General features: G+C 29.9%; 4 protein-coding genes across 7 annotated transcripts; 3 read left to right on the top strand and 1 right to left on the bottom strand.

The window, feature by feature from the left end:
* Positions 1–919: 919 nt before the first annotated feature.
* Positions 920–9183, bottom strand: LOC107995353 (transient-receptor-potential-like protein). Of its 4 annotated transcripts, none has more exons than XM_017052820.3 (18): positions 8956–9183; positions 8205–8384; positions 7899–8118; positions 7393–7590; positions 6994–7183; positions 6283–6468; positions 5478–5668; positions 5216–5394; positions 4495–4779; positions 4175–4365; positions 3992–4074; positions 3786–3907; positions 3463–3644; positions 3156–3346; positions 2392–2585; positions 2013–2294; positions 1556–1670; positions 920–1223 (listed from the first exon to the last, which is right to left on the bottom strand). In XM_017052820.3, exons 2-18 carry the CDS (start codon positions 8376–8378, stop codon positions 973–975), a joined length of 3234 nt encoding a protein of 1077 aa, XP_016908309.1. In that variant the 5' UTR covers positions 8379–8384; positions 8956–9183; the 3' UTR covers positions 920–972. The 4 variants fall into 4 exon arrangements, with proteins under 4 accessions (XP_016908309.1, XP_016908308.1, XP_061934165.1 ...); XM_017052819.3 differs by having other exon boundaries at positions 8205–8421; positions 8956–9169; XM_062078181.1 differs by having other exon boundaries at positions 9071–9169.
* Positions 9184–9408: 225 nt separating this feature from the next.
* On the top strand, positions 9409–14982 carry LOC107995281 (histidine-rich glycoprotein-like). The gene is made up of 5 exons (XM_062078889.1): positions 9409–9430; positions 12644–12726; positions 13863–14096; positions 14255–14398; positions 14546–14982. The coding sequence occupies exons 1-5, from the start codon at positions 9409–9411 to the stop codon at positions 14711–14713; spliced, it is 651 nt and encodes a 216-aa protein (XP_061934873.1). The 3' UTR covers positions 14714–14982.
* Positions 14983–20252: 5270 nt separating this feature from the next.
* Positions 20253–22874, top strand: LOC107995260 (uncharacterized; the record flags this gene model as incomplete). The annotated part of the gene is made up of 3 exons (XM_017052645.3): positions 20253–20461; positions 21085–21424; positions 21778–22874. Coding segments are annotated over exons 1-3 (1491 nt in total), but the record flags the coding sequence as incomplete, so codon positions are not given.
* Positions 22842–24597, top strand: LOC133666552 (DNA ligase 1-like). Its single transcript, XM_062078180.1, has 3 exons — positions 22842–23285; positions 23578–23811; positions 23897–24597. Exons 1-3 carry the CDS (start codon positions 22914–22916, stop codon positions 24233–24235), a joined length of 945 nt encoding a protein of 314 aa, XP_061934164.1. The 5' UTR covers positions 22842–22913; the 3' UTR covers positions 24236–24597.

Raw genomic sequence — 24597 nt, 5'->3', positions numbered from 1 at the left:
AGCATCATTGAATGTCATTGATTGTATCTGAGTAAAAAATATATATATATATATTATATATATATAATATATATATACACATGATACTTTAACTATACTAATGCTTATATCTCTACTTTACGTATATACTATACATAAATGAAAGGAATCTTATTAAACTTCCGTGTAATTTTTAACACACGGATGTATATTTCTATTATAAGCATATTATATATTATAATACATATATATCATTTATATTTATATGTCGTAATATATTTTACATATATTTTTATATTTTTATTTTAAAAAACGATAAAGTTCATCGAATATCTTTTTAAAGCGCATAAATTTTAGAGATATGAATAAAGAGAGCAAATATTGAAAAAGGATACTGATAAAATAAAAGAAAGATAGAATAAGAAATAATCATCAGTGCCATCTCTTGAGTATCATAGATACTTCTTCTAAGTGAAGATAAAACAGAGTAAGAATTAAAAGTTAACGCCATCTTTTAGAATAAAATGTTTTTAATTTCCTTCTATTTTACCTTGTTTTTAAAGAGATATCTTTGTCATTCAAGAGATGGCTCTAGTGATCAATTCTTATTCTATCTCTATCCTTTTTTTCTTGCTTTCTTTGTCTAAATTTATGTTTAATTTGCGGCACTCTGTAGATGGCGCTGATTTCCGAATTTTTATCCTATCTTCATCCTTTTCTCACTATTTTCTCTTTTTATCTATTTTATATATTCATTTTTCGCACATGATCACAAACAAGATATGGGATTTAATTGAACACAATTTTATCATTTCTCTTTCAAAACTATAACGTATCTTAATTTTTAAAAAAGAAATATAGATATTAAAATCTTTTTTACTTTATAATATATCCCTAAAACGATAATTTTATAAAAAAAAATGTGTATTAAGAACACAAATTTTTAAATCAAATCTCATAAATTACACATTTTATTTACTTTTATTCAATATTTTACAACCAACCTCCTTTTCGAGGTGATTTACTTGGCCCCCGTGGCGATCTAGGCATAACGTTTACCAATTTTTCCTTATCCTCCGGCATATTTATATTTTTTTTAGGACTTAATGTGGGTTTTAATCGTGATTTCAATGTTTTAGGAATTTCTTCTATATGAGTAGACAATGTTGATTCTGTACCAGATTTTTTTATTGGAGAACTTGACGTGTATTTGAAAGTATTCGTAGAATGAGAAGATAACATTTCTGAAAATAATATAAAATTAAAAAAGAAAATTCTCTTTCCTTGAAAAATTATTGAATTAAACCAATATATAAATTTTAATTTCAGAATTTAATAAAAATATTTAAAAAAATTTTTATAAAATTTTTTATCTAAATATTTATTTTTTTCTTTTTTAATTTGCAGAAATTTATTTTTAATTTTACTTAATTTTTATATAAAATCGTGAGAAATGTTTATTATCCAAAAGAAGAAAATTAAATTTTCTTTTTATATGAAAGAAAAATTGATCAATTCTGTTGTGAATTTACTAATAAAATAATTTCTTTTAAATAAAAATAATAAGATTCCTTACCAGGCGGTTGTTGATACGTCGTTGAATTGCTCAAAGGTTTCCTTTTGAATTGTTGCGGTGGTACAATTTTAGCAGATTTCTCATCGATATAGTCCATTGACATTACAGGTTTCGACTATAAAAAAGAGTATAACAATCTATCAATATATTCATCACAGAATAAAAATTCAAAATACAAATACATAACTAATATACATAATTTTTAGAAGAAATACTAAAAAAGAATCGTGTCTTGTATCTTGCATTATCTTACATATTCAATTTTTAATAACGAAAAAATTTTTAATAACGAAAAAATATAATAAACGCCTCTATACGAAACTTCTTTTATTAATTAAATAATTCAATGAATTTTTGTTCTATTCTTTCTACGTACATATAAAAAAATTCATATCTTTTTCGATATTAAATATTTTATGACTTTACTATGAGAAATATATCGATATTCAATTCTTACTTTTTCTTTGGAATCTGTCGTTACATTAATTATCTTTTTCGAAGTTTCTTGCACCATTTCAGATTTATCATCAGTTTCGTCGACGGTATCATGGAGAACATAAAGAATCGTGGAAGCAGTAGTCTCAGGAAGTTTCACAGCAAGCGATACAGGTGGCAAAGTACTCTTATTGCTCAATTTTTGCGCCTCTTCCATAGCTTTCTTCAAGCTTATCTGATTTTGAATAGACGACTTACTAGTACTTTTCCCAATTTGTGAACTTTTCACGGCGCTGTCCAGTACCTGGAATTTTTTTCATCCATCATTACTTTCTTCTGGGATAACAAATAAAAATATCGATCTCGTAGTTAATTTTAAAATCTCGATACGATATTTCCACCTGATTCCAACGATGATTGGCCGATTGTAATACGGCTAATTTTGCGATCCTTTTCCATTTGGTGATGTTGTCTTCCTCTTCATTCGGTTGCTGAAAAGATTCCATTTGATCCTCGTCTAAAGAAAGCGGAACTGCTACTTGGAAATCCTTCATTAACCTTCTTTCCCAGACCTTCATCTTCTTGCCAAGAATAGCTAATCATTCGTAAAGATCAAATTTAATAAATTATTTATCAGCTGATTGTCTATAATTAACAATATATATATATATCCAATAAAATATATTCTTTCTCACTATTTACAACTTAATTTACCAATATCATTGGAATATATTAATATAAAAATACGATATGAAAATACGTCAGGAATAAAGATGCATCGACTCGAGAATATCCCGATAGAAAGATACATTGACGTTACAGCACATTAAAATAAAAAATGCAGAAAAATCGATATGCTAGCCAAACATGTCAACGCATTTTAAAATATACCGATATTCGTATGAAATATCGAATGTTACATTAATCCTACAAAAAAGGCCGAAGCTCAAGCTGTTGGCTAAAACTTCCATGGCTAAAACTTGTACACGAGATAAAAAAAAAAAAGAAAAAAATTGATTTTCCATGCGAATTCTGAGATTAGAAGCGACCTACAAGTAATTTTTTAAAAATTTTTGGAGAGAAATAACATTTTTTTTAAGGAACAGTACTATCTTCCTTAATCTTTCACTGATAACAATCAATCTAAAATCGAATCGAAACTCACTTCTCTCTTTCGTGTCAGCACTTGCAATATCCATCCCGTTCCTTCTCAAGATCTCCAACAATTCGCATCTCCACGAGGATAGATCCGACTTAAGCTCGTGCACGTCATCCTCGGTCACCGGATTCATCTCATGTTCAGAATGAGTGTTCACGATGTACCTCCATATCAGCGCTCTCATCACGGTTCCGTATCTGAATAAAGCGAAATAATACGGTCGTAAGATCGGAAAATAACGTCGATAATGGATTTAAGGAGGTTATCAGGCGTGGACGTGATAAAGAAGAGGCGGATTAGAAGAAGAAGTTACTTGGAATCGCGTGCTCGTTTGCAATCGCTCATCTTCCTGGTGATCTTTCGCAGGCCGCATAACCTGAGAAACAGTTTTGGGGGAGGGATAATGTTGAATGGAGGCGGAAGCGTGCCACTGTCCTCGAAATAGCTCATCCACAGCTTCGTCCTCGCGAATTTCCATTCTTTGTCTGCTCGTTCCTAATTGCGTTTATTGGAGAGGAATTAATGTTAGAAATTAAGGTTGAGTTATTAGAATTGGAATTGTTTAAATTGTTGATTAAAGTGGATTAAGAACAGTCAATATTTTATGTACTATTTTATATATTCTTTTATAGTTACCTCGATGACAGCATAGCTGTTGCTCATCATGGCGATGAGAAGATTCAGAAGGACGATCACATTGATCACGGAATAAGAACCAAACATCAGCAGGCCCCAGAATCGAGTATAGCTCTTGATTCCTTAAAAAACGAGCAGGATCGAAAATCGAAACACAGAGAAAACAAATATTCATTTTCTTCAGGTACATCGAAAAAAAGATTCACCTGTGAGTTCGAAACTTTCTATACCAATCCCGCCAAAACTGGCCCAAAATAAACTTTGACAGGACTCGAAGAGATTGCTGAATCTGTAAAATCGAGAGATCAAGTCGATAGAGTAAAGATTCCATAAAATCGATTAAATCGATTTTAGATTAGATTGGATTCGATTCAATCGATAGTATCCACCTTCTCCATCTTAAACAATTGTCACTCGCGGGGTCCCAAGATGGATCAGCAAAATCAACGTAGCACTTTTGTCTTTCCAATTCGGCAAAGTACCAGAGCAATTGATTCAGGCCACAAGCGAACGCGAAAAGTACCAACGTGTAGATGAAAAAGAACTTAACAATGTCTATCACCATTCTTCCTAGAGATATCTGGAAAAAAAGATATTTTCCAAAAAAAGAAAAATGAATCATCGAAAAGTTGTACGTTCTTTTCTACTTTGTTTTTCTGATTTATTTTTACTATTCTATAATACTTAAAAAATTCACTAAAATAATCACCTGAAGAGGCCCCAAGTGAGGATTAATACTGAACAAATGGATCAATTTCAGGGCACTGTTGATATTGGCGGCTGCAAACAAGCCTTCGGCGATTAACTGAGGATCGAAATCGCTCCAATTCTCTCTTGGGATCAGAGCTGCTGAAGGATTGTCTCTAATCTCTGCTTTTTGTTGAAGATACGCGACTAATCGAAGAATCGCAGTCGCGATGTAGAGAAAATTTCTAGTGAAGTCGATGAAATTCCACATGTCCCGTAGATATCCCTTTAATCCGTCTATGTAAGCCTTCAAATTTGTACATCGAATTACATTTCTCGATATCTCTTAATCATAATCGAATTATTTAAATCGAATCAATCGAATTAAATTCTTTGTTGTAATTATAAGGATTTATATTTTCACTAATAATTTTTTCTTTTCTCGTGGAAGATCTTCAAAAATTCTCAATTTTTTATCTGCTATAAATAAATAAATAATTTATTGAATTATAAGCGATTGAAATTGAAATGGAAATCATTTGACATAAATTTATATTATAACTTATAACTTAAAAAGATAAGTCTCGAACGAAATTTTTATACCATCTCTAGAGTCTACGTAAATTTAAAATTCGGAAGGAAAGGAAGGAAAAAATTGAAATCATTTCAGAAATTGATGAAAAGAAGCCTCAAGTCAATTGATTTTTAGAACAGATTGTATATATATTGGAAAGATGATATACCTCTCTCATTTCTTGCCAAATAAATCCAATAACATAAAGAATGACAATACATTCCAAAAGCGATGGTGCTGCCCCTCTTTGCTTCGTTAATTCTATATCCATACTTTTTATTGTCTCGTCGCTGCCGAATAATTTTACTATTTCTATTTCCGCGCGTTGAGATACCAACATTAGAATAACTGAAACGTTCAATTTATTCTCAAAAATTTTTCTTCACTCCGATAAATTATTAATTTTGTAGAATTGTCAAAGTAAAACTTACATAAGAAGAATAGATACGAAGAGGCGTGAACAAGAAATTTAACGAACGGTTTACGCATTAATTGTCCGATTTTCGACTCTGGTGCTATTAAATACATTATGCAATAGAATGGAAACATTAAAGCTGTTTTCGCAAGAATTCCACATCTTTTTCCTGTGCTCATACGTCTAAATCCAGGTAGACCATCATACCTTCGATGAAAAATATAAGATAATTTAAAAGTGAGAAGAAATTATTTTCTCAAATAATATTTTAATCAATTTACAAGAATTTTAATTATCGTTTGAAATAATTTTCACGTGATTTTATGATTTTATCTTCTTTTCACTGATTTTGTTTCACAATTTCTTCATTTAGAGTTTATTAATTAAAATTTAAATCTTTAATAACAATTTATTAATTAAAATATTATTCGAGATGGATGATATCTCTGGTTTTTTCCAAACAATTTACGTATATGTCAATTCTTTAAAAATTATTTAAAATATTGTTTGACGACTGCAACAAATACAGTACCAATAAATATACTTAATCCCTTATAACCTATACGCATAATCGTATTCATTGGATACGAAAAATTCGTATGAAAATCAATAAAAGCTAGAATACATCATACGATAAATATTATTTAAGAGAACTGATTGTATGATTATGATAATTTAATGCCATATGTTTTTAACGCAATTATCAAGTTGAATCGGTTCTCATTTCAGGACAACGTAATAAGAGGAACAAAGTTTGAGAAAGTCAAGTTCGTGACAATTTCGAATATGGAAAATCGAGGGAAGTTGCTTAACGAACTAACCAGATCGCTGCCAACAGTTGCTGCACGTGGGAATGGGCGACGAAAGTTTTCTGCTTATATTGTATGGCCAATTCTAATCTGGCCAGCTGCTTCGGGGGCAAGTTGGCATCGTCCTCGGGATCGTAGTTGAGAATCGTGTGCAACTCCGTAGTGGTTCTCACTTGTTGCAGAAGATCAACGGCGAATCTAATTCGAAACGAAATCAACCAATGCTTTTAATATTTCTCAACAACGCTTGGAAACGTTTGTACGATAAAACGAAAAGAAAAAGAAAAGTTATTTAAAAAATATATGTATATATTATGTATTATTTGTTACTATTAATATGAAATATTTGCACAGAATATGGTCATATTCATTCATTTGAAATGCAAAATGAGAAAGTTTTAAATTCGCGTCGCACAATTTCTTGTGAAGTACAGGGTGTGTTAAATCATGTTATAATTTGAACGGAAGGTTCATTTATATTTTATTACTCTTTCTTTTTTTTTTTTTTGCAGATCCAATGGAATAGATGTAAAATATAATGCAGAATATTATAAATATTTTTAAATTGGATAGATGTCTGATGGATAAATTAATGAATTAATATCATATATCCAAGAATTTTCATTCGAAATAAAAAAGGAGATAAATAAATATAAAAATTAAATGAATTTATTGAATATTTGTGATAATGTGAAAATGTATCAAAAAAAAGGGAAAGTTTACCTTTCTACCTGACGTCGCAATTTCAAGTATTCGCCTCTACTTTCCGGTTCGGCAATCGTCAATTCTCGAAGTTCCCAGCTCAATTGAAAAGCTGTCAGCAAAGGATCTGCCGAGCTAAGAGCTATCAAACTTGGACTTGCCAATGCTTTATATTCAGAAACTCTAGTGGACGAAATTCTCAAAGGATCTCCTGAGAATAGATAACAATCAATGATTACGATACAAAAATTTTAAACAATTTCTTCTTTTATTTATCTCTTGTTTTGTGAAGTAAGTACACAGACTCGTATATTTTAATCTTATTCTTGAAATAAATAAATTTCCTCGATCGAGACGAAAATAAAAGATATTCAGACACATAAAGGAAAATAGATATTTATTCCTATTTGTTCGTTTTACCAATGGTTGATCGTAGACAGTCGGCACATCCGCATCTGATATCGTGTGGCATAGGAAGAGTGGCACCACGATCTAGTAACAATTTCAAAATCTCGTAATTGTTCCGCTGTGCCGCTAAAATCAATGGTGTAATTTCCGGTGGATACCTAGCGGAGGCTGGATCGATCTTTTGCCAACTGTGGATCACTTCTTTCTCAGCTGCAAATTGCATAAATATTTTACAGAAAACTTTCAATACTATCGTAAATGTATCTTTTATTTTCTCATCTTTAAATTGATGATGCAATTCAATGTAACTAAAAGATTATCTAAAATAAAATCGATCTTGAAAAAATATCGAAAAATCAAAACTAGATGGAGAAAAAATTTAATCAATGATATTTTGTAATTGAATAAATCACAATCACGGTTCAATTCACGATTGATCTTTTCTATACATTCTCAATGTTCATATTGTTTTCTTAATTTCAAGATAAAAATTCGTTACAAAAATAAATATCACTCACAATTATTTTCCACCGAATTGGCGGTTAATAATTCTTCGTGTTCGAGCAAAAACTCAACAGCTTCTACAAATTCTTGATCAATAGCTCGAAGAAGGGCATCCTTCGTCTCGATACCCATTACTACTAATAATTTTACCATTTCTAGATTTTCTGAATCGATTGACAAGCACAACGCACCACGGCCCAAACTGTCCACGCAATTGACGTCCATTGACTTACCCTGAAAGTCAAAAATGGATTATTGGAGATGAAGAAGTATGATAGATTTCAAATAAAGGGAAAAAAGTGAATTTTCAAGGGACTCACGTGGGTTTTGTTGGCATATTGGATGAATCTTTTAACATTTACCAAATCACCACGTTCTACTGCTAATAAATATTTTTTCTCTTCTATATTGAGTGATTTTGGAAGGTGAATCATATAGGTGTTTTCCTCGGTTGGAGGAGCTTCTACTTCTTTCTCTGTCTTTTCGCAGCCCATTGTGGACTACGGTTTAAAAAAGATGTTTAGAGGTCGATATATCCTGTTGAATATAATTAATAAATTAAAAATTAATTATTGAATTGCAAAAAAAATTGTAGAAAATATTGATAATGTTAGAATTATCGATTGTCAATGTGCATCTAAATTTGATACAGGAGAAATAATTGTTAAGATAATATATTTGACAAATTGCAAATTAAATGTTTTATAATTGCAAAATTTATAATTAAGTATTACAAGATATTATCTTAAGACAAGCAAACTCATTAAAAAAAGGGTTTCATATTTTAATAATCGTTATCCAAAAGTATGTATGTTTATAATATTTTATAATATTTAAATTTCAATCATTTATCATGATAAATTAATTGAAGATTAATTAAAAAAAAGAATGCAATTTCATTTATCAACTTTCATCTCTGCTACACTCAAGTATATCAATCAAAGTTCACTATAAATTCGTCCATTTAAAATACAAAATATTCAAATCAACCACACAACTACCACAATTCTCTAAAAACAATTACAATATCTCGTTCACTTTCCAACTTCCAAAGATTCCATTTCGATCTACCTTTATCGATTATATTCCTGTTATTTCTATATATTAAATTTGGATAAATTTGATTCGATTTTATTATTATTTTTCACCACATTAATAAGGAACACTGAAATATTTTTTCACGCACAGGAATCTATTTGTGACGAAGAAGAAATTATCCAAGTCTGCAGACAAACGATGGGTCGAGTGCTGGTTTCGTTTATATACCGGATGATGGAAATTGAATTACGAGTATTAACCGAGACCCTGTTTATTTACTCGATTGCTTAAGGCGATGCATACGAGACTAATTTGCTTATCGATATCTCGTTAGCTACGTGACGCTGTCAAAGGTCTCGTGAATAGCGGTAGGTATAATATGTCGGCGAAAAAAAATGTGGTGTGATTATCCTTTTCTTAAAATATCTTTATTTTAAACGAGCCCTTGTTTTTTTTGGTTTCTTTTTTAAATTGATGAAGACAAAGATGGTAAATGATAATTCAAGATGTAAGAAATTGGGAGATGAGAAGATTTGATAAGATTTGGAAGAATAAGATGCTATGAGGAACGATGATGACTTCAGTGAAGTTTAATCGAAGTTGTTGAACAAAAGAAGCATCGAAGTATCACGAGGACAATATGATCGAATTCATCTTTCTTCTCTCCAAAAAAATGAAATTTTTTACATATTTTTTAATGCTTTCCATCGTTGTATTTGCGAAACGAGATCGCTCTTGATATTCTTTTCACACAGGATTCCTCTTACCAGGATTATTTTCTCTTATAGCCACTAAAAGTTACGATATCCTTAACTCGTGAATCTTTCAAATCGATTTGTTCACCGCCAACCATCTAACCTTCAATGAAACTTGGTCCACGATAAAAGATAAATTGCAATATTTCAAGAAAAGTTTGCTACCATATGTCGATAATAATTGATAAATTCTTTGGAAAATGGTGATCTATATTCTCAATATTTTTCAATATGATTTTGAACTTTGTAAGAGTTAAAAAAATTTCGAAATAACATCTTCTTTCGTTTCGCTTCTCAAAGACTCATAATCTAAAAATTCTCAAAAATCCAACAAGACAATCCCATAATAATTTCTTTTATCTCATTTACAAAAATTTCAAATTTCGTCTAAAGTGATAATAATTTTCATATGTCGATTACAAATTTTTGCATCAAAAATTTAATAATCCTTTAAGTAATTTTTCTTCTTATATCTTCTTCATCCTTCCCATTCCATCTTCGAATTAATTAATTAATTCTTACTCAACGATAAAGCGACCAGCATCTCGAAGGAAAGTAGTTCAAAGGAGTGATAAAATATTCAAACAATATTAAGGCCGATTATCCAGTACAACCTGGCTAGTTACAACTGCGAAATTCATTAAACTGGACCCAATATTAAAATGTTCCCTCTTAAGACTTACCAGGTCGCCAGTTATGAGAGGAACAAGGGGATGAAAAAGAGGCAGCCAGCTGTTTACACTGAGGCTTCCATCCACTCTTCCTCTCGTTTCAGTCGACGTTTGCACAATGCTTGCACCCACGAGTGTTTAACGATCGTGAATCCATCGAGCATCTCAGCTTCCATTTTCAACTTCTGTTCACTCATGTTGCTCGAAGGATGGTTGTTACGATGCGATTAGTTGCAGTTGAAAGATATCAACAGGTATTTCGCGAAGGAATATTATTTCTTGGAATTTTCCTCTTTCAAATTTTTTCGCTTTTTTACGCTTCTTTTGATATTTTTATGCTATGTTTAAAACTTTGTTTTACGATATTTAATTTTAAAAATTTTGCTTGCTTTTGAGATTCTTCTTATATTTTTATGTTTAAAATTTTCCTTTAGGATCTTTTATTCGATACTTCGTTTTTTTTAAATATTGTTAGTTCCTTTTTATTTCATCGTTGAAAGAAATTTTGAATAAAATTTTAAGTTTCTGTATTGTTCTATATAATTTTTTCAAATACTGATAAATTTTTAATTATGTTCAATTATATTATTATAAAAGTATTATAAAATTGTATATTATAAATGTATTAAATAATTATTCTTCTTGTATCATCGAACATAAAAAGAAGTTTGTCGAGGATTGTTAAACAAGGAAAATAAATGGACGTGTGGTGCTAACTGAAGGAAACTGCAGAATGTCAACAGTCTGGAAACTCGTTTTCCAGGCGCAGAAATAACACGTTAGGTGTTAGACGAACCAGTGAAGATAAAAAAATGACTTAGAATTCATCGTATTTTATATAAATGTTACAATAATATCTATTTTCTTATTCCTATAAAATCATGAGAATATGAAATCTTGATCTTTCTAATTTATTTTATATTTCATTCTCTTTTCTTTTATTATTTTATTATTTTGCTGATTATTTTATTTCTATTAATATCCTTATTTTTATTATCTATATTATATATATTCCCCCTTTAATTTTTCTTTGTTTTCCTTATTTCGCCTTTTCACTATATTTTTTCCAATATAATCTTTCTAATCGCGATCATTTTAATAATAACAAATCCAAATCTTTGTGACTTATAATTTTTTGTTGCACAGATGAAATATCATTCTGTTACAAAAATATTAATCTCCACTATTCCAAACGAGCAAAGTGATACAAAGAGATATAAAATAAAATAAAATAAAAATAAAATTCCCTTTCAAACGTTATAAAGAAACTTCTTCGATTTTGATCGAAGAAACCGCACACGAGGGAAAGCGTTTAAAGGAATATCCCATGTCGATGAACCTTCACCATGGACAATCGATAAACCGATTCCGCTTAACAAGCAATCGATGTCAAGCGAATCAGTCGCGAAGTGAAAGCATCTTTTTCCACGGATGCGGCTACTTTCTTCGTGTGAGAAAAACGTGATCGTCGAGCATAGAGAGAGAGAGAGAAAGAGAAGAGAAAAACGATTTGAAAAAGGAGCCACGCCATGAATAAATCCGTGGTCTCGAATCGAGGCGATCTTCAGTGTTCAATTTCATTCCTATCATGGAATAACAAAATCCTTTCTCAAGATTAGTGATATTTATTCGATTATATTAAATAATTTAGCATGGTGTCGATTACTTGTGCAAAATTTTTGACAATTTTGATAAGCTTTTTGATTTTTGTCGATGAATCGTTTGGTGATGGAAAGATGGTGAAGATTCCTGTGAACTTCCGGTACAGAGAGGACCTCGTGGCTGCTGCCAATGAGCATGGAGATGAGTATCTTTCGAGCAATCTTTTTTTTTTAATTAAAGTTTTGCAAAGTGATAAATTAATTTATTAAAGTACGATTAAAGCGATACGCTTATAAATTTATCCGATTATTTTTTCTACTCTATAAACAGAATTATTTTAAAACAATTTTTTAAATTAATTTAAAATTTACGTACTTTAAAATAATTTAAAGTATTTAAAATACAATGCAAAAGAAAGAAAGTCTTTTTTTTTTCATTTCCAAACTAATTCCAAATTAATACTTTAAGCACTTGAGAGATCAAAGGTTTGTTCTCGTTCATTTTCACCTTTCTATTACCCCATTCCTTGATGCGAGAAACGGTAGACTTAATTAATACTAAAATGGAATGTCCTTAGTTACTTGGTAAACCTTAATAACCCCAATTAACACCACCTTTTCATCGAGTTGGTGGATTCCTTCAGAAACTTTTGGCAAGAAGTGGAAAGCTTTACTCGCTAATTAATTCAAACAGGTGGGGGAAAACACGAGGAGAAAGGTGGTGGTTCAGAGTATCAGGAAGATCATCGTAACTTCGATGAGGAAAAGGGTGACAAGGTATTGTATGAACTTTATTGTTCGAATAAATCTCTCAAATTCTATCTATTTCTCTTAATTGCATGTTCATACAATTCTTTGCGAAATTATTCTATGTATAATAAAATGAGGAAAAAAACGTATACAAAAAATATAATCTTTCAAATACGAAGTTTTAAAAAGCCCTATGATTAAATTCTATCATTTCTTCTACAAAAATTTCAACAAATTAAAATATTTATGTATCATGATAAATCATTTTTTCCTTTTTGAATTATGAAACATTCTTTAACGATTCTCTTCCCTTTCATCACACATAATAATTAAATCAATATTATTTACACTTTTTAATAACATAATCACTCGATTTTTAATTATTTCATTCAAAATCCAATTCATGCAATATCACACGCATAATATAATTTCTCAATCAGCAAGAGACTATTCTTCTCCTACAGCCACACGCTCGTCATCGTCCAAGACTCTTTTCCCTTTTTATCACCCTTAATATTACTGTCCACCCAATGTTCTCGAGGGATTATTTATTATATGGTCATTGTTGCTCGAACGATATCCTTGCAGCGGTCGAACGACGCTTCTTTCTTCACCGAGAAAATATTCTCAGGTAACAATACCCTTCGCTCTTTTTGTAAGGCCACCCCGATATTGCTTCTCGCGTTTATTTTCGGCAATTAATTCGTCAACGAACTCATTACTTGTCCGAAATTCCCTCGATATTGCCGTAAAACAAAAAATTCTTGGCGAAAATTTTTTCGTGCATCCGGTTTATGGTATCTTACTGTTTATGATGAAATCTTGGATAACAAAGATTAGTTTTTTAGCAAATATTGTCACTTTGATAATGGTATTTTTGTATATCTTTAGAAAATAATAGAGTAACATAAGATAAAAAATAAATGGAGGAATGGAATAAAAGATATGTAACAAATGTATAATAGGAGGAGAAGTAATATAATAGTGTTATGGTATAAATAATAGAAGAAAGGAATTGGAAGTTATAGGAAAGAATAGAAAAAAGAAACGACATTGGAATAAATTTTTTTGACAGGAAAACAAAAAATTCTTCTGTTATATTAATTTTCCATTATCTCATGAATGTAATTTGTGTATATCTACATGCATATATCTGGAAACAGGGTTACAAAGTCTTCCATGAGTTCGACAAAGGTGAGAAGGGTCACCACGACAAAGAGGATCACAAGAAAGTGTACGACGAGAAGAAGGGGGAAAAAGAGAAGAAACACGAAGAGGAAGATCACTACGATGAAAGTCACCAGGATGAAGAAGGCGACAAAGGTGCAAAATTCGACGAGGAGGGCAAACATCAGAAAGGTTACAGTACCAAAGGAGAGCACAGTGTCTTCAAGAAGGTTTATATAAAAAATTATTAATTTAATTTTAATAATTTTCCATAGAAATTTTTCTTTAATTTTATTAAACGATTGTCTTCGATTGCTTTGTAAAAATTTATATATCATAAAAATTCAATGTGAAATAAAAGGATAAATAAATATATATATATATACAGGATGAATATGAAAAGAAGCATGATTTTTATGATGAATACCACGAGGATGGGGAACATGAGAAACATGGCGGATATCATCACGAACATGAGGGCAAGAAAGGTGGACACGAGAAGAAGGGACACACAGATTCTGCTCGACGCGAGGTTTGTCAACTCGTATAAATTTTACAAATATTTTTATCAACATTTCAAAAATTTCTTAAGTGATCGATCAAATTTTCATAAAATATTTTATAAATAATCTAAAATAGATAACAAATTTTTTAAATTTAATATTAATTGGTACATCAGCATCATCATGGTAAGAAGAAGCATCACGAGGAGGGCCATCATCATCGTAAGCAAAAAGGTCGAAAGCTCGATGAAGGTCACAACAGTCATCATCAACATGACAGAAAATATGGAAAGAAGGGTGGACACGAATCGGGGAAGAAATGGTTCGCCAGCAGTGGTCATTAAATTCTTAAATGACGAAGTATGTCTTTTTAAATATGTATCACATATAATAATTTATGCTTGACCAATTACAGCCATGAATATGGATTTAATTTTACTAATGTGCAAATATGAATTCTTTAAAAGATTGATTCTACAACTAGTCATAATGATGAATATTTAAAGAAACTTATTTCTACATTGGAATTTTTTAAAAATAATATTGTTTAAAATAATATTAAGAATATAAGAAAAAAATAAAAAAAAGGAGAAAAAAAATATATTACAAAAAAGACAAAAAAAATTTAAATTTATATAAATATACGTATCTTTTATTCATATGTAAATTATTCAATAAAATTATAATATAGATACGTTTATCTGTATATATATATGTGTATGTATATAATTCGATATAATATCGAATTTTATTTTCACTTCTTTGATTTTCACCCAAACCGAAATTTCTTGGTAATTTTTGTCGTGGCGAAATTCTCCAGAAAACCAAACAAAACCACGTTGCAGCTCTCACAATTCTAGAGCAAATACATAAGAACCCAGAGAGGGAGTAATCGAACGTGGAAACAGAAAGCACGTGCGTAAATAGCTGTTGCAGGTGTATGGAATTGTGTCTGTTCGTTCACTGTTCGAGACGATGGTCTTAATAAATGCTTTGATAAGTGCTTTTCTGGCAAAGAGCAAGAAAATTGAGTATACTTAAAACGATGTTATTTAAAAAATATTGAAAATTCAATTGCTCACATTTTATATTTTATTTTAATCTGTTAATACTTTTTCAATTTCTTAAGATATATTTTAGTAAAATTTCAAAAAAATATCAAAGCAAAATTTGAAAAAGTAATATTGAAAATAAGTGAAATTATCAGAACTTTTGAATTTTTTTTATAGATAAGAAAAAAATAAAATTCATTAAAAAGTATTTAATTGGAATTAAAATAATATGTATATAAGTATCATAAAAGACCTTTATATATTTTCATTCATTTGATTTTCATTCATCCATTTGAATTTTATTATATTTTTAAATATTTTTAATATAATATGAGAGATTATATTGGATACGAATGTTTCAAATGATAATAAATTTTTTAACCTGTTAAAAAAAATTATGGAACTTTTTGTAGATAAAATTATACGACAGGGACGAGAAAGTAATTTTTTGTATCTTTTGTGCTTTTAATGGAATACATTTGAAACGAGATAATGACACTGAAACGTTGATGATATCGTGAAATATAACTTTCTCTTCGAATTTCGAATATTTGGGCATATCGATCGTTCATATTTTTACTATAGAATATTTCAGAATATTTATAGTTAAATATTTATCAATATTTATGGTTAGAACGACAACAGGAATGGCATACAGGAAATTGAGCTGCTATTGTGTTTCTGAAATTGAACCGTTATTCTACTTGTGAAACTAGAATTTTTAAAAAAATTCCAATTTTTAAACTGATCAAAATTTTAATTTCAAATATTACAAATATTCAGTGTATCTTTTAAATTTCTATTTTTTAATCTCTTTTTAAAGAAATTTACACTTCGCAAAATTGCAAAAATGGTGAAAAAAAATCCTTTTCAAAAATAATCATTGTCGCAATGAAAAACTAAAATCCATCCATCTATTATTCTTCATCGTGCAAGGAATACAGTAAAAATATAAATATTTACATCCATGTGAAATATTGCTTGTACAAATTTGCGTTTCGTAAAATTGCAAAAATCACAGAATTACGAAGACGAGATCGAATGGTTGTAACGTAACACCACCACAATAAAACGTGCCGAAAAAAGTCCTTATCCTTACGAGACGGAGGAATATAACGAAATAAATAATTCTCGATCACGTTACCCGATCAACCGAGAATTCGTGCTCGTTCTCTCTTTCGCGACAGGTATCTCGGCGTGAAAAGTGAAAATCTTGGCGTAAAATTGGCCACGGTTCGCTAAAGCGATTCATTGTCGCGTAGCTGTATGAATACGTACGGTACTCGATATCGACTCGAGAAACCATTACTATTTTCCTCGACAGGAAACCAGACGCGTCGAGATATCGAACTTCATCGCGAGGAATGTTTATTCGAAGGTTAATTAGTTTCTGGAAGAGGGATTTTCCGACTCGTTTAAAGCGATCGATACGGTTGACATGGTTTGTTCCACTGGTTAAAGGGTTACGAATTGTTCTTCCTTCACTTTCTTCTTTTTTCTAGTAGTATTATTAACGTCTTTTTTAATTTAAGAGTTTGATTTATCGTCTATTATTAATATTATAATGTAAGAATTATTTCGATATTTAATTAAATTTTTTTGGTAATTTTTTCTGAATATTTTAACAGCTATTATGTGCTTAATTGGAGTAAGGAAAGATGCATGCGCGAATAGAAAATAAAATATGAAGGGAAACGAACTGTATATGGTCAGACGCGGTATATATAACACGCGATTATTTAAAACTGATTTATCATTTATATATTCAAACAGTTTTATTATTTAAACGTAATAAAAATCTTATGAAAATGTTATTTAAGGATAATTTTTAATAATAAAATTTATTTCAATAAATTTGGAGAGTTGGAAGAAGAAAAATTTTTTATTAAAAATAAATCATTCAAAATATAAAACTGATATATTTTAATGAATGAAATTTAATGAAGTTTAATATATTATAGAAATATATAACAAATTTATAATGAACTTTCTATATAATCTTCAAAGAGTGAAATAATTAATATATTTTATTTAAAATTGCATATTTAATGAAATGATATGATTTTATTAATTACAAAGAGAATTTAATTGAGAATTCTTTAAACAAATCATTAATAATTTCAATGAAATTTTATTCTTATTTATTATTTCCTAATAGATTTATTAGACTTAACGAATTATTATATAATTTAAATAAAATGATGAAATATATATTCCAGAATTTTTTTTAAATTTCACGATCAATTTTCATCATTTTATTCCCAATAAAATTTACAAATTTTCTTCGCTGATACAATATCAAGGAAGAAATTGAAACGAAGGACAAATGAAAATTAAAATATGCCTACACAAGATTCAGAAATGACGCCTTAAAAGATCAAAGACCAATTTCTCGACCAAGTTCACAACGCAAACGAGGTCAGTCCTCCATGAATCGAATAAAATCCCTAGATGAGCCGAAGATTGCGCCTCCAGCTAGTTAATGAACGTCATCCTCCACCAGTCCACCTTAGGAAGATACGTCACAAACTTTTGACGTTTCTCGTTCCACTAAGAATTAATCCCAGAATTTTTCTCTCTCTTTCTCTTTCTCTTCCACTGCAAACACGTAAAATATTTTTTCATTGGACAAGAATTTATGGAAGAGGAAATTTTTTGGAAAACTTACCATAATTTCACAGAAATCTTTTCTCTTTTTTTTTCTTTCCTTTTTCTTTTGCTTATTTTTTACCATTTTATGCATCACTCAAGAGTATCTTCTTTTCAATATATTGACTTCACATTGAACGTGTTTGAAAAGAAGAGTTTAATGTTTCAGCTGATGTGAACATTAAACGTAAGTTTTCAAGGAGTACGCTTCAAGGAGATAAATAAAAAATTACTATTAGAAATTTGATGAGTAAGATATGACGTAAAAGTTATTATGCAAAAAGCCTCTCGGTTGAGGCTTGTTTATTAAATTTAGCGTTTGATGAAGCGAGAAATATTGTAATACATAACGGTATGGTGTAACAGAAATAAAGTCTCATTTCATTTCCGTCTAATTTCTTAATATCGCTTGAAATTTGAATTCATTAGAATAGAAATTGTATAGATTACATAATTGGTAAAAAGAAAGATAAGAAACGATTATATAAGCGAATCTTCTAAATATTCACAAAGAAAATAATAATATAATTTTTCCTTTTAATCAAAGCATTTCAATCACTTATAACATATTCTATTATTTCCATTTAAAATGTACATTGACTATTTAATATTTGTCTTCCAAACACGTTAGAAAAAAGATAAAATTGTCGTTTTGAAATAAATTTTTTTCCTATCATATTTATAAAAAGATATTTAAATTCCCAAAATAAATAAACAGGCAAATTTGTTGTATAATTTCAATTTATATACGATTTTCTGATAATTCGATTGAAATTGAACATCATGACATGGTCACGATCGTGTCATTCGATTCGTCGTGGATTGTACATAATTAATCAAGATACGTATTACAATATAAATTATAATAAATTAAACTATTAAATTAATTCGTCGTTTTAACGGAATCATGAATCTTGTGGAATGGAAAAAGAAATTCGTCACATAATAAACGTGAAACAAATCAATTTGTCGGGCGTATTTAATCATTACAAAATTTTTAATTTTCTGTTTATTGAAGCAGTTTCCTCTTTTTAAACACAAAACGAGCTTCCTGCTTGGGAACAAATTTTTTATAAATGTAATTACGATTATTAATTTTATTTCTTGTTTACATCCATGCAAGGCTGAAGGGGAAAAATGGGAAAAATGATAATTATTAATTATTTGTAACAGATATTAGATAAAATGTAAAGTATATTTAATATTCTATCATTTGAATTAATTTTACATAAGAAAAAATCACGAAAATGTATAATTCTTATATGTAAACTTAAATGTAAACTTCAATTTTTAATATTTATTATCATATTGATATCATATTAATTTTTGATATCAAAATTTAAATTTCCAATGCAATTTCAGTTACCAGTTTGAATAGTATCAGTATTGAATAAGTAATTTAATCAATAAAAAGATGCATAAAATACATAATATCCTTGAATTAATTGCATAATATTCTTGAAAGATCACCCAATAAACTCCTTTTCGAATTGAATCTTTATTCGAATTGACCATAACTTCAGTTTAAATTGCAACTTAAAGTATTCCATTTACCAAGAAATGACGTATACCGGAAAATTAAAATAGAAAGTAGGTATATTAAACGCGAGTTAACAGTTTCGTTTCTTTCACAAGAAACAATATCAAATTATTCATAAGCCTTTGCAATCTCCTCTTTCGTATATTTGTTATATTATGTAAATTAACCAATTTTTTCTATTTTTATTCTATTTATAATTGTCTAATTATAAAACATGATATTTTTAATCTTTTCTCATATCAAAGATTCGAGAAAAAGAAATATGATATAATATAAATAAAATCAAATTATCAATTAATGAAAAAAAAATTATATTTATTATCCTATTTTCTTGTCAACTTAAACTGATATTCCCAAATTAAAGTAATAAATATATTCTTCCTTTTTATATACAATTGTTCATAAAATATCCAATATTTTTGGAACCCATATGTATTGTAAAATAAAAGAAAAAATAGCAAAATGAAAGAGAAGAAAAGAAAGGATAAACACAAAATCTTACGTAATTCATTGGATCGAGCTCAAGATACTTACCACGATTCGGCCGAGCGACCATCTTGTGCAACAATGTTATATTGTGTTATGGGCAGAGAAAGGAGGAAGCCGAAAGGATCTTGCGATCGATCGATAACCGAATGACGGCTTTGCTGTTTCGATCGGTTAAATCTCGCCTTCTAATCGGTGTGAAATTGTCATATCATTCGAGGATTGTTTTCTTGAGATCGAGAATCTACCCGATATAATTGCCTAGTTCGACTCGAAACACAGCTCAGTCTTCGTCCTGTGCCCGACGAGAAATGGGAATCCCTGGATCATGGGCTGTCAGCCTCTTGCTTTTGTTGTTTTGTCTGGTAACGTTATCCCTATCTTTATATAAATTACGTTTAATTTTTTTTTCTAAGTAAATGTTATCTTGAATTTTTGATTTTTGTCTAAAATATGTGTATCACAAAGTTGATTTAAATATTTTAATAGGGGTGGAAATATTTAGAAGTATTTGTAATTTATAATTTTTTTATATTTAATCCTGTTTGAAGATTTCTGACAAAATCTTTTTATGATACACTTTTTTTAAAAATGTGATCACAAGGATATTGATTATGAGGATTAAAAGTGTATTTTAATTAGAAAATTTTAGACGTTTTCGTAAATTATATATTTTCGAAGTAATTTCATTCGTATGAAATGTATTATTACATATTTTATTTGTAAAATTAATATTGCAATATCCTATTGTTAAAATATAAATTAAATAACTTTTAAAATATTAAATGTTTTTGTTTTAAAAACATGAAAAACTTTTTGGCAGAGAAAAAAAGATTATAAATTTAATATAATATTAAATTAATATATTTCATTCTGAATGAAATAAAATTAAAATAAAATTATGACAAATTTTGCGCAAAAAGATTCTGTTAAAAGAAATTATGATTGATTTTCTTCATTGTAAATTGTTTTTAAATATCTCATACAGGGAACAAGATGGACGACAATAAATGCAAAAATCGACAGAACGAAGAGAACTGTCTTTACGACTCCAAGACAAACGGAATTTTTAAATGGCGATAATCTTAGAAAAATTAATGACGAAATTTTGATGTTAGCAGAGACTCGAAATATAATTCCTAAGAAAAGGAATAACGATGAAACGTTGGATCAACGAGTGAATCCATCGAATATAGCGATGATGAACATTGATAACCTGAAGGACTTGGAAAATTTAGAGCATGTTTTATCTATCGTGGAATACGAGCCACGAAAGATTAATAAGAAAGAAAAAAGGAAAATTGTGGATACTTTTAGTGATAATCTTGGTAAGCAAAAAATGAATAATTAAAATATTAAATATATTGGCATTAAAATGATAATTAAAATATCGTAAATATTAGCTTTTATTTTTATTATTGTTACTTTTTATATATTTAAAGAAGAGTTATTTTTTATTTGTACTACAATGATAATTATCATTATATTATATTTTAATAGTGATCGAACTGTACAGTTGATAAAAATATTGATTAAATTATTGAGGAAAACAAAATGACGAATTTTATTAATTTTTTATTATTTCTTCGAATGAATTTTAATATTGAAAACTTTTATTGCATCAACTTAATTTCTTTTTAATTTTTAGTTTGCAATAATAGAATAAAACGTTAATTTTCAGATACCATAACTTACAGTAATGAAAATGCAAATCCAGTAACTCCAGATGTTACCAGTCTCTACTACGAAGTACCACGAACTATAGAACCCAATAAAGTAACAATAACTCCACAATACGATGCTAGAGCCAACCAACACGCTCCAAAATCACTGAAAACCGAGCAAAATCCAAAATCTCAAAACAGGGAGTACAAGTATCCAGTCACAACTTTTAAGCGTAAATCTTCCAGAATTCATATTACGCCTTCTCCTACCACATCTCCAAGTGACATTTCTTATTCAACCAAAGCGAGTAAAAGGAAAGCACGTAAACGATTGAAAAATAAATCTTTAACGAAGCAGGAAGCATCTAAACTTTTAGAAAATATTGATAATTATCCTATCCCTGAAAAATCGATTAACAATGAAGATAGAAACAAATCAAGGAAATTTGGCTTGCAGATCAAATCCAATGTTGAGCCTAGACCATTTTCATCTGTGGACAGATCTGCTGAGAAAAGTCAGGAGAGTAATTTAGAAAAGTTAATCGATGGTGAAGTAAATTCTAACGTCTCTGATAGAAATATTCATCCAAATGCTGTGAAAATCAACGATGATTACTCGAGAGATTATTCAAAGAGAGTGGATCCACTAAAAATCTCTTCGTCCGAATCGAAGAGACAATTATACGAAGAAGATAGTTCTACGATAAAGAGCAGTCTTTTGTCCACATCCACTGATCGTAACGAATCCTTTAAACCAAACAGAGACAATCCTTCTTATAAAAATGTTCAAACTACTGAGAGAGATGATTTCTTTGAGAATGAAAGATCGACAAGCAAACCAATATATAACAATAGAAAATACGTTAGCGAATCAGATCCATCCTCCAAAGTTTCATCGGTGACTCAATCGAATTCGTATAAAAATATTCCAGCGACTATTGATTCAATGAATCCAATTGTATCTACTCCAATACCTCCCACAGAATCCAATCTGTATTCCTCTAATCACATGTACTACTATCCGCCATTGTTGCCTACAGTGGCGCCACAGCGACAATTTGAGGTTAGATCCACTGATGATTCAAACGAAGACAAAGAAAATACGAAGGAAGACAATGAAGAAATTAATAAAGCATCCTCGGATGACGTGACAATGGTCGCAACTTCCGAAAACGACGAAAACAAGAAATATGAAATTCGTAAAGACGAAGATCATCGGACTGAAGGTCGGCAGAATCATCGAGAGTTGGCTGAAAGTCCAGAAGATAGTTCTGAAAGGTATAAAAAGTATGAAGATAAGGGATACAGAAGATACGCGCACAAATATAATGATAAAATGGAGGAAGAGGAGGAGGAGAAGGATGTTGTAAGCGATGGAACGCACGATAATGAAAGTCATCAGAGTGCGAAGGAGGGTGCAGCAGATGACGCAAGTGGGAAGGGTGGTGAGAAGAAATTTGAGAAGGGTGGAGCCACGGAACAGGAACAGGAACATCATAAGAGCGAGGGTGAGAAGGAAGAGAAGGTAGGAGATGTCAATACCATTGGACCAATTATCAACCAATATTCAATATTTATGTTTGGATCGATTAATTTTTAAAAATCCATATCTACGTTACAGTACGTGGTAAATTTTATCGAGTTTATTATTATTTCGTTAATAATAAAGATGCTTCCCTGAATGTTTAAAAGAATAAGAATACGATAGAGCGAAGAAAATAAATGACGAAGAAAATATTAATTAGACAGATTCAATATAGATGTGTGGACACCATCAATAAAGAAGTTATTATGTGTTTAATTTGTGTTTTTCATAGGTCTATAAAAGCTGGGACGAGAACGAGAAAGCCAATAAGGGTCATCAAGACAAGGAACGGCAGAGCAATTATTACGATGAGAAGGTTGGCGATGAGAAAGAGCACAAGGAAGAGGGTGGTTACCACGAGGAGCATCAAAAGGGCGAGAAAGGCGAGAAACAGGCGGAATTCGACGAGAAGGGTGAGCATCAAAAGGGTTACAATACCAAAGGACAACACTTAGTGCACGAAAAGGTAAGTCTTACGTGGAGTGAATCGATTTGTCTCGATTGATATTACTTTCTAATATTATTTTTCTTTTGTTCTTTTTTTATTTCAGGATGAGTTCGAAAAGCGAACGGAATTCTTCGACGAATTTCACGAAGATGGGGATATGGAGAAGGAAGGTGAGTTGTATGGCGAGCATAAAATGTCCAAGGGTGGCCATTATAAATCGGGACACCATAAGGAAGGCGACGAGGAGGGAAAGTACGGTAAAGAAGGCAAGTACGCGAAAGGCGATCACCATTATGAGGACAAGGGTCATAAGGTTAACGAGGGCAAGGATAGTCACCACGAATATAAAAGTATGCACGGGAAAAAGAAAGATCATAAAGATGGCAAGAAATGGTCGTACAAGAAGGGTGACGATGAAAAAGATGGTAAGGAGAATCATTGATTCCTTGATAATTGCAGAGATTCTATTTTATATTATTACAGAAATTAAATTCTTAAATTGGACAGAGAGATACTGACAAATTTAGTTTTAAGTATTCGTGCCAATAATTGTTCTTTGTGTCACTTTGAATTTAAGATTAAATAATATTTTTATAAAATTCTTTGTAATTTTAAAAAATACACATATGGATAAAATTATTATAATAAAAAAATTAATACAGCGTGGAAGCAAAAGATAAAGATAAATTTAATTATTTAGAACATCTCTGAAAAAATCTCTGCATTAGAATAATCTGTAAAAGTAAGAATCTAACCATGTGTTAATTAAAATAATACTTTTGTAAATACCATTAAAATTTTCAT

Source organism: Apis cerana, linkage group LG8 (genome assembly GCF_029169275.1).
Source record: "Apis cerana isolate GH-2021 linkage group LG8, AcerK_1.0, whole genome shotgun sequence".
In the NCBI taxonomy this organism is placed as follows: Eukaryota; Metazoa; Arthropoda; class Insecta; order Hymenoptera; family Apidae; genus Apis; species Apis cerana.
The sequence above is the reverse complement of the archived record's forward strand: the minus strand, read 5'-3'. Positions and strand labels throughout refer to the sequence as shown.